General features: G+C 46.0%; 1 protein-coding gene across 1 annotated transcript in view; it reads right to left on the bottom strand.

The window, feature by feature from the left end:
- Positions 1-307: 307 nt before the first annotated feature.
- Positions 308-11327, bottom strand: part of aff2 (AF4/FMR2 family, member 2) — a 359750-nt gene continuing 348730 nt past the window's right edge. Inside the window, exons 22-23 of the mRNA XM_052487000.1 lie at positions 8524-8738; positions 308-3486 (exon numbers count right to left, since the gene is read on the bottom strand). Coding sequence (XP_052342960.1) covers positions 3365-3486; positions 8524-8738 — 337 coding nt within the window. The 3' untranslated portion in view covers positions 308-3364. The remainder of the gene's footprint in view (positions 3487-8523; positions 8739-11327) is intronic.

The raw sequence follows: 11327 nt of genomic DNA, 5'->3' as shown, positions 1-11327 counted from the left end.
GTTTGGAGCTGGTTGTTTATATCAGACGATGGATTAGAGAGAGAGGGGAGAGAGGGGGATAGAGAGAGAGAGAGAAAGGGAAAGAGAAGGCGAGAGAGAGACAGAGAGAGGAAGGGAGAGAGAGAGGGAGAGAGGGAGGGAGAGAGGAAGGGAGAGAGAGAGGGAGAGAGGGAGGGAGAGAGAGAGAGAGAGAGAGAGAGGGAGAGAGAGGGAGAGAGGGAGGGAGGAGAGAGAGAGAGGGGAGAGAGAGAGAGAGGGAGAGAGAGAGAGAGAGAGAGAGAGAGAGAGAGAGAGAGAGGGAGAGAGAGAGAGAGAGAGAGAGAGAGAGAGAGAGAAAGAGAGACAGAGAGAGAGAGAGAGAGAGAGAGAGAGAGAGAGAGAGAGAGAGAGAGAGGGAACAGGATACCAGTGCTACTTTGTGCTGTTGACTATCTGCCAAAGGGCCCCAGATTTCCCTGACAGAATGGCCTGTCTCTAGCACCAACAGGAACAGCTGGGAAAAACCACTGGAAATGTACAAACTGCTTTCCTCATAAAGGCAAAGACAGTTGGCTACTTTGGACTGGAGAAGAAAATGTGAACATTTGCATAAAAAAATTATGCAAACACTTACTTTTCCTCAACTCTGACTGGTAGTTATGAGATCACAAGTTGTCACAAAAGGCTAAATGAAAAATGACCTTCAGATACTGTACAAAGAAGTTAAGTTGTTAGGCTGTCTTTCAGATTTTTCTATCCATTTCGTTACAGTAGGACTGGTGTAAATATTGCTATTACCACATGGTGTGGTATCCTACATCTTTAAAATAGATTTGGAATTGACTGAGCACAGTTATGATTTGCATGTAGGCTACTGCACTGATCCATAAAACAACACTGAATGACATGAACCCTAAATAAGACAGTTAATGGATCAACATGAAGTGATTTTTAAAATCCAGTTTAACGTATTGTTTTGTCTGTAATTTGTTAGGAAATTCCAAAACGCTTCATTAGTAGCTTAATGACCTAAAATCAATGGATACAAATTCCTCCTTATAGGATCACCATTCTTACTTCTAAATGTCACAAACACTGAATGGGAATTAAGAGCATTTCTCAGTTCTTAGTAACAAGATAATGAACACAATGAGTGCTATCATCCAGCTATTGCTGTAAATGGCCTGACGTGTTAACCTATTGATTATAGGTAATTACAGTAAGTCACGTTAAGCACTCATGTTTAAGCGTTTCTGAAAATCCCATTCACTATCCTCAAAACAGTACCGGAGTTAGAAATTTGATACATGTAAGTCACACATTTGCAATTTTAAAGCCAAACCTGGTGTCATAATTGCGAGTAAAAAGTACATGAATAAATTGTGGTTTTATGAAAAAATCTAATATACCAACATGGTATGGAAAAACCCTTTAGATTCATTCTTGTTCTTAAATATAGACTCTTAATAATTTCCACTGGGTACGGAGGCACTTTGTTTTATCATAGTGAAAATCATACTTCACACGCATCCTCATTGTCTCTCATACACATTTAACATTAGATATATGGTCTACTCCAATAAACTGTATGGGCTGTGCTAGAGAGAGAGAGAGAGAGAGAGAGAGAGAGAGAGAGAGAGGGGCACGGACACCCAGCAATAGAGAATCCATCCCCAAAATCATCTCTGCACAGTGCAACACACACACTTCCCTACAGTTCATTCTCTCACATCACATCGACATAAAGACCAAAAACAAAACAACCATCATATTTCCTCCTTAGGACAACTGCCTGTATCTCATACAGACGGCGTATCTCCATCAAGCCACGTTTAAATATACAAATGTACAACTATGCACAGAACACATAAGAAGTGTTCCTATGGATTATTCTTCAACAGTCTACACCTCTCTGTGGACAACTGAACCAACATTGTGATATACAGCAGTCATCATAGACAATGAAAAGATAATGTACATATCTTCTGAAGTGCTAATGGTCTCATTCTGGTGTTTACTGTTTGTGGTGGTGTTATAACAGTGAATGGATGATTCATATTTATTTAAAGGCCCAGTGCAGTCACAATGTGATTTTCTGGTGTTTTATATATATTTCCACACTATGAGGTTGGAAAAATACTTTGAAAATGTAAGAATTATAATAATGCCCTTTCAGCCTGTTTTGGTGGGATGGAGTTTTGGCCTTCCATGGTGAGATCACCAGATGGTAAATTAGTTAATAGACCAATAAGAAAGAGAAATTACTATTTGCTAAGGAGCTATTTTAATTTATTTTTGACCATTTGAATTGAAAACAATAACAGTAAAGTGCTTCATTGCTATCTAGAAATGATTTGATATTGCGATAACAATGGCTGCATTAGACCTTTGAACACAGTCTCAGGTGATGTAACACTTCATTGCCTTAGACCCATGGAAAATATGTGCTGGTTTGGAATAAATCCGGTCTCTTATTATTGTAGCTAACCAAACAAACACAAAGACACCACCAACCTCTGGGGCTGAAAGACACAATCCTCATCTGCTGTAGTAGACACAATGTTATTATGCAAATCCCTCAAAACCAGAGAAATTGCTTGTGGTGGCAGATTTAATTTGATTATTCATTATTCATTTGCAATAACCAACAAGTAATCAAATAATTTTGAATGATTTGTTGTTCCAATGGTACTAAAGGGTAGGCTAACTGTTGCTGTATGTATTATCTGACATGAGATGGAGGTCTTGAGGACCATAAATCAATGGTCGGATAGTAGTAGAGAGAGACACTTATTCAACTGGCTTCTGTCAGTCAGTTCATCAAGGCATTGACAAAAACTAAACATGTGAAGAGTTGAAAGCACTTATAAATTCCTGATCCATATTCCTGTTGGAATGGAGGTGTGAACTGAACAACGCCCCCAGTGTTCTAAGAGGCCCTCAGGGGTGGTCTGATCAAAACAAACAACAGGGAAATCACGGGCCTCTGTTGGGCAGAAAACCAGCAAAACAGCACAGATCCTTCTCCTCTAGTGGCACGCTTTGCAGACACTCCACAGGTCTTAGGTGGAACTTCCCTCTCATTCGCTTTGGGGCTTGGATAGTGGGACTTCACTTTTTTCCCCCCACATCCATTGGACATGTCAACCTTGTACAGAGGGAGCAGAGAGACAGACTGTGTAGTAGAGCAAATGATGACCTCTGACCTCAGAGAGGTGACATGGGGCGGGACTTGCTGGCTGACAGTGAGGTGGGGGTCCATTGGGGTGTTATCAGATGGCTGGAGACTGGGGGATGGTGGGCGTTGCTGGCTGGTAGAGGTAGTGATGGAGGTGTGAGACAGACAGACAGAGTGGTAGACAGTTTAGTTCCAGTTCCCGCAGCACTATAACAAGTGGGCCTCTATCCGTAGCCAGTGCAGTCCTTGGCGTATGTAGCGCACAAGTTCTATCATGCTGCTGTGTTGGCTCAATGGTTCCATCATTGAGTCCAGCTCCTGAAAGAACTCTATGGAAGAAGGCGAAGAGGACAGAGTGAGTGTTTAGGTGTGTCTGTCTACAAGACAAAGACTGGCAGACAGGTGTAATAGCAAAATTAAAGTCCTGTTTTCCATCCCTCTTACCTATCTCCGAATCTCTCTTCCCCTCTCCGAACCTCTCTTCCCTCCCTCCTAACCTCTCTTTCTTTCCTCCTAACCTCTCTTTCTTTCCTCCTAACCTTTCGTTCTTCCCTCCTAACCTCTCTTCCCTCTTACCTCCCTCCTAACCCATCTTCCCTCCCCCCAAACCTCTCTTTCCTCCCTCCTAACCTCTCTTGCCTCCCTCCGAACCTTTCTTCCCTCCCTCCTAACCTCTCTTTCTTACCTCCTAACCTCTCTTTCTTCCCTCCTCACCTCTCTTCCCTCTTTCCTCCCTTCTAACCCATCTTCCCTCCCCCCAAACCTCTCTTTCATCCCTCCTAACCTCTCTTTCCTCCCTCCTAACCTCTCTTTCCTCTCTCCTAACCTCTCTTTCCTCCCTCCTAGCCTTTCTTGCCTCACTCCTAATCTCTCTTCAATCTCTTACCTCCCTCATACCCTCTATTTCTCTTTACCCTCCCTCATAACCTCTCTTTCCACCCACCTAACCTCTCTTTCCTACCTCCAAACAACTCTTTCCCCCCTCCTAACCTCTCTTCCCTCCCTCCTAATCTCTCTTTCCTCCCTCCTAATCTCTCTTTCCTCCCTCCAAACAACTATTCCCTCCCTCCTAACATCTCTTCCTTCCCTTCTAACCTCTCTTCCCCTCTCCGAACCACTCTTGCCTCCCCCTAAACTCTCTTCCCTCCCTCCTAACCTCTCCTCTATCTCTTCCATCCCTCCAAACCTCACCACCCTCCCTCCTACACTCTCTTCCCTCCATACTACCTCTCTCCCCTCCCTCCTAACCTCTCATTCCTCCCTGCTAACCTCTCTTCCCTCCCTCCAAACCTCGCTTACTTCCCTCCAAACATACCTTCCATCCCTCCTAACATTTCTTCCATCTCTTCCCTCCTTCTAAACCTCTCTTGCCTCCCTCCTAACTTCCCTTTCCTTCTTCCTAACCTCTCCTCCCTTCCCCTATCCTCTCTTCCCTCCCTTCTAACCCCACTTCCCTCTCTTCCCAACCTCCGAACCTCCGAACCTCTCCTCCCTCCCTTCTAACCTCTCTTCCCTCCCTCCTGACCTCTCGTCCATCCCTTCTAACTCACGTACCTCTCTTCCTTCCTTCCCTCCCTCCTAACCTCTCTTCCCTCCCTCCTAACCCCTCTTCCCTCCCTCCAAACCTCTCTTGCCTCCCTCCTAACCTCTCTTCTCTCTCTTCCCTCCCTCATAACCTCTCTTCCCTCCCTCCTAACCTCTCTTCCCTCCCCCTAACCCCTCTTCCCTCCCTCCAAACCTCTCTTGCCTCCCTCCTAACCTCTCTTCTCTCTCTTCCCTCCCTCATAACCTCTCTTCCCTCCCTCTAATCTCTCTTCCCTCCCTTCCCTCTCGTCCCTTCCTCCTAACCTCTCTTCCCTCCCTCCGAACCTCTCATCCCTTCCTCCTAACCCCTCTTCCCTCCCTCCAAACCTCTCTTGCCTCCCTCCTAACCTCACTTCCCTCTCTTCCCTCCCCCCTAACCTCTCTTCTTTCCCTCCCTCCTAACCTCTCTTCCCTCCCTCCTAACCTCTCTTCCCTCCCCCTAATCTCTCTTCCCTACCTCCTAACCTCTCTTTCCACCCTCCTGACCTCTCTTCCGTACCTCCAAACCTCTCTTGCCTCCCTCCTAACCTCTCTTCCCTCCCTCCTAACCCCTCTTCCCTCCCTCCTAACCCCTCTTCCCTCCCTCCCTCCTAACCTCACTTCCCTCCCCCTAACCTCACTTCCCTCCCCCCTAACCTCTCTTCCCTACCTCCTAATCTCTCTTTCCTCCCTCCTGACCTCTCATCCTTACCTCCATACCTCTCTTGCCTCCCTCCTAACTTCTCTTTCCTTCTTCCTAACCTCTCTTCCCTCCCCTTAACCTCACTCCCCTCTCTTCCCATCCTCCGAACCTCTCCTCCCTCCCTTCTAACCTCCGAACCTCTCCTCCCTCCCTTCTAACCTCTCTTCCCTCCCTCCTAACCTCTCTTTCTTCCCTCCTAACCTCTCTTCTCTCCTTCCTAACCTCTTTCCCCCCTCCTAACCTATCTTCCCTCTCTCCTAATCTCTTTTGCCTCCCTCCTAACCTCTCTTCCCTCCTTAGCTTTCTTCCCTCTCTCCTAATCTCTCTTGCCTCCCTCCTAACCTCTCTTCCCTCCTAACCGTTCTTCCCTCCCTCCTAACCCCGTCCCACTCTCCTAACCTCTCTTCCCTCCCTCCTAACCTCTCTTCCCTCCCTTCCCTCCCTCCTAACCCCTCTTCCCACCTTCCTAACATCCCTTCCCTCCCTCCTAACCTCTCTTTTCTCTCTCCTAACCTCTCTTCCCTAACCTCTATTCCCTCCCTCCTAACCTCTCTTCCCTCTCTCCTAAGCTCTCTTCCCTCTCTTCCCTCCCTCCTAACCTCTCTTCCCTCCCTCCTGACCTCTCGTTCATCCCTTCTAACGTCACTTACCCCTCTTCCCACCCTCCTAACCTCTCTTCCCTCCTTTCTAACCTCACAACCCCTCCTCCCTCCCTCCTAACCTCTCTTCCATCCCGTCCCGCTCTTCCCTCCCTCCTAACCCCTCTTCCCTCCCTCCAAACCTCTCTTGCCTCCCTCCTAATCTCTCTTCTCTCTCTTCCCTCCCTCATAATCTCTCTTCCCTCCCTCATAACCTCTCTTGCCTCCCTCCTAATCTCTCTTCTCTCTCTTCCCTCCCTCATAATCTCTCTTCCCTCCCTCATAACCTCTCTTCCCTCCCTCATAACCTATCTTCCCTCCCTCCTAACATCTCTTCCCTCTTTTCTAACCTTACTTCCTCTCTTCCCTCCCTCCAAATCTCTCTTCCCTTCCTTCCCTCTCTCCCTCCCTCCTAACTTCTTCCCTCCCTCCTAACCCCTCTTCCCTCCCTACAAACCCCTCTTGCCTCCCTCCTAATCTCTCTTCTCTCTCTTCCCTCCCTCATAATCTCTCTTCCCTCCCTCATAACCTCTCTTCCCTCCCTCCTAACCTCTCTTCCCTTCCTTCCCTATCTCCCTCCCTCCTAACCTCTTCCCTCCCTCCTAACCCCTCTTCCCACCCTCCTAACCTTTCTTCCCTCTCTCCTAACTTCTCTTCCCTCTCTCCAAACCTCTTCCCTCCCTCCTAACCCCTCCTCCCTCCCTCCAAACCTCTCTTGCCTCCCTCCTAACCTCTCTTCCCTCCCTCCTAACTTCTCTTCCCTCCCTCCTAACCCCACTTCCCTCTCTTCCCTCCCCCTAACCTCTCATCCCTACCTACTAACCTCTCTTTCCTCCCTCCTGACCTCTGTTCCTCATCTCCAAACCTCTCTTGACTCCCTCCTAACTTCTCTTCTCTTTCCTCCCCCCTAACCTCTCCCCCTACCTACTAACCTCCCTTTCCTACCTCCTGACCTCTCTTCCTCATCTCCAAACCTCTCTTGACTCCCTCCTAACTTCTCTTCTCTTCCCTCCCCCTAACCTCTCCTCCCTCCCTTCTAACCTCACTTCCCTCTCTCCTAGCCTTTCTTCCGTCCCTCCTAACCTCTCTTCCGTCCCTCCTAACCTCTCTTCCTTCCCTACTGACCTCTCTTCCATCTCTTCTAACCTCACTTCCCTCCTTCCTAACCTTTCTTCCCTCCCTCCAAACCTATCTTGCCTCCCTCCTAACTTCTCTTTCCTCCCTCCTAACCTCTCTTCCCTCTCTTCCTCCCTCCTAACCTCTCTTACCTCTCTCCAAACCTCTCTTGCCTCCCTCCTAACCTGTCTTCCCTCCCTCCTAACCTTTCTTTCTTCCCTCCTAACCTCTCTTCCCTCTCTTCCTAACCTCTCTTCACTCCCTCCTAACCTCTCTTACCTCCCTCCAAACCTCTCTTGTCTCCCTCGTATCCTCTCTTCCCTCCCTCCTAACCTCTCTTCCTCCTTCCTAATAAACAGTGGGTGATTGAGTGCTGGAAAGGCTCAATCCTAAAAGTAACAGCTCTGGTGATCAGTATGTGCTGAAAGGCCCACCTAGGCCTTATGGTGTCATAACTGGGTGATTCCTGTCTCATTTCCACCAAAGACACCATCCAACAGGCTCTAATTGAGCTCATTATGAGTGTCGACAGAGAGTAGGAGAGGTGTAGGGAGGATCAACTTCTAATGGATACTTCTGAGGCTGTGAGAGTGAGTTCTTGCCTAACACAACCACATAACCTGCCCCTTTAATCAGCTAGGCTCAGGAAATGACAGAGACACGACACATCAAATCCTCCATTCACAGTCAAGAGGGGTGTCCTCCATATATCTCTGCTGGTCTCTCTCTAGTCTGTACATTCACTCACTAATGACAGTAAATGGGTCAAGGCTTAGGGCTCCTTTATTCTCCATATCGCCACGAAAGAATACAGAACACATCAGTCCATATTAGGCCATCCTGAGGGTGATGAAAGGATCTGACTGGCCTTGGTTCCTAACCAATATAAATAATTAGTCATATGGGCGGCAGCGTAGCCTAGTGGTTAGAGCGTTGGACTAGTAACCGGAAGGTTGTGAGTTCAAACCCTGACAAGGTACACAATCTGTCGTTCTGCCCCGGAACAGGCAGTTAACTCACTGTTCCCAGGCTGTCATTGAAAATAAGAATGTGTTCTTAACTGACTTGCCTGGTTAAATAAAGGTAAAATAAAATAAATAAATATATAATTACTGAATGCAAGGTAGATGAATGGGAATACATGTATTAACACAAATATATGATATGATAACAAAAGAATAATGGATATTGTATGTAGCTATTACTGCTACATCAGCTGCAGTTACCACCCTACCTGGTATCTACAGCACAATTTATTCTACTAATGTACAAAATCTGCCATTTCTGCCATCTCTTATAAAAACATCCTGTTGTAAAACAGAGAGGCTGTGTCCAGTCTCCAGTACCTTGGCTCTCTGTGGCCAACTTTTCTGCTGTGTCCCAGTGCTCGTAGCTCCGGAGAATGTTGTTGGTAATGTTGACGTGGCTGGCGGCCATCTGGTGAATGCGCTGGGGGATGGCCACGTTGCCGGAGGCCCCGGAGCCCGCAATGCCTGTACTGCTGCTGCCCCAACTGACTGGGGAGAGACTCAGAGACAGGGGCGATGGGGTGCCTGTGTTCCTAGGAAGACAGAGACACAATACAGGGGTCAGTGGTTAGAGGTTGGAAGTGAAAAGGTCAGGGCACCACCACAGAGATGATAGTGTACTGTATAACTACTGGACACCATGGATTTTGGTATCCTGGGCAAAACATACAAGTACTTTATATATACAGAGAGTAAAGTGAATTATATATACAGGGAATAAAGTGAATTATATATACACGGAGAGTAAAGTGAATTATATATACAGGGAGTAAAGTTAATTATATATACAGAGAGTAAAGTGAATTATATATACAGGGAGTAAAGTGAATTATATATACAGGGAGTAAAGTGAATTACATATACAGGGAGTAAAGTGAATTATATATACAGGGAGTAAAGTGAATTACATATACAGGGAGTAAAGTGAATTATATATACAGGGAGTAAAGTGAATTATATATACAGGGAGTAAAGTGAATTACATATACAGAGAGTAAAGTGAATTATATATACAGGGAGTAAAGTGAATTACAAATACAGGGAGTAAAGTGAATTACATATACAGGGAGTAAAGTGAATTATATATACAGGGAGTAAAGTGAATTACATATACAGGGAGTAAAGCGAATTACATATACAGGGAGTAAAGTGAATTACATATACAGGGAGTAAAGTGAATTACATATACAGGTAGTAAAGTGAATTACATATACAGGGAGTAAAGTGAATTACATATACAGGGAGTAGAGTGAATTACACTGCATTTGAAAAGTATTCAGACCCATTGACTTTTTCCACATTTTGTTACGTTACAGCCTTATTCTAAAATGGATACAAATATGTTTTTCCCCCATCAATCTACACACAATACCCAATAATGACAAAGTAACAACAGCTTTTTAGAATGTTCGCAAATGTATAAAAAATTTAAAACAGAAATACTTTATTTACATAAGTATTCAGACCCTTTGCTATGAGACTTGAAATTGAGCTCATGTGTATCCTGTTTCCATTGATCATCCTTCAGATGTTTCAACAACTTGATTGGAGTCCACCTGTGGTAAATTCAATTGATTGAACATGATTTGGAAAGGCACACACCTGTCTTGATGAGGTCCCACAGCTGACATTGCATGTCAGAGGAAAAACCAAGCCATGAGGTGAAAGGAATTGTCCGTAGAGCTCTGAGACAGGATTGTGTCGAGGCACAGATCTGGGGTATGGTACCAAAAAAATGCAGCTTTGCAGCTTTGCAGCTTTGAAGCTTTGAAGGTCCCAAAGAACACAGTAGCCTCCATCATTCTTAAATGGAATAAGTTTGGAACCACCAAGACTCTTCCTAGAGCTGGCCGCCTGGCCAAACTGAGCAATCGGGGAGAAAGACCTTTGACCTGTATGGTCACTCTGACAGAAATCCAGAGTTCTCTTGTGGAGATGGGAGAAACTTCCAGAAGGACAACAATCAGGCCTTTATGGTAGAGTGGCCAGACGAGTCTCAGAGCAAAGGGTCTGAAAACTTACGTAAATAAGGTATTTCTGTTTACATTTTTTAAAATAAATTTGCTAAAACAGTTTTCGCTTTGTCATTGTGGGGAATTGTTGAGGATTTAATTTGAAAAAATCCATTTAAGCTTGACGGACAGTGGTTCAGCCTGACCGATTGTGGTTAAGCTTGACGGACAGTGGATAAGCCTGACGGACTGTGGATAAGCTTGACGCACAGTGGTTAAGACAGAGGGAAAGTAGTTAAGCTTGACGGACAGTGGTTAAGCTTGATGGACAGTGGTTAAGCCTGACGGACAGTGGTTAAGCTTGATGGACAGTGGTTAAGCCTGACGGACAGTGGTTAAGCTTGACGGACAGTGGTTAAGCCTGAGGGAAAGTAGTTAAGCTTGACGGACAGTGGTTAAGCCTGACGGACAGTGGTTCAGCCTGACCGTTTGTGGTTAAGCTTGACGGACAGTGGATAAGCCTGACGGACTGTGGATAAGCCTGACGACAGTAGTTAAGCCTGAGGGACAGCGGTTAAGCCTGACGGACAGTGGTTAAGCTTGACGGACAGTGGTTAAGCCTGACGGACAGTAGTTAAGCTTGACAGACAGTGGTTAAGCTTGACGGACAGTGGTTAAGCTTGACGGACAGTGGTTAAGCCTGACGGATTGTGGTTAAGCTTGACGGACAGTGGTTAAGCCTGACGGACAGTGATTAAGCCTGAGGGACAGTGGTTAAGCTTGACGGACATTGGTTAAGCCTGACGGATCGTAGTTATATTATATGCATAGTCGAGCATCTTTTCGGGACAAAATATCTTGTTTAAAACGGGAACGTTTTTCATCCAAAAATTTAAATAGCGCCCCCTAAATCCAACTGGTTAAGCCTCACGGAATGTGGTTAAGCCTGACGGACAGTAGTTAAGCCTGAGGGACAGTGGTTAAGCTTGATGGACAGTGGTTAAGCCTGATGGACAGTGGATAAGCCTGACGGACTGTGGTTAAGCCTGACAGACAGTGGTTAAGCTTGACGGACAGTGGTTAAGCCTGACGGACAGTGGTTAAGCCTGACGGACTGTGGTTAAGCCTGACGGACTGTAGTTAAGCTTGACGGACAGTGGTTAAGCATAA

This window comes from Oncorhynchus keta, chromosome 30 (genome assembly GCF_023373465.1).
Source record: "Oncorhynchus keta strain PuntledgeMale-10-30-2019 chromosome 30, Oket_V2, whole genome shotgun sequence".
Lineage (NCBI taxonomy): Eukaryota > Metazoa > Chordata > Actinopteri > Salmoniformes > Salmonidae > Oncorhynchus > Oncorhynchus keta.
This window is presented reverse-complemented; position numbering and strand designations above follow the sequence as displayed.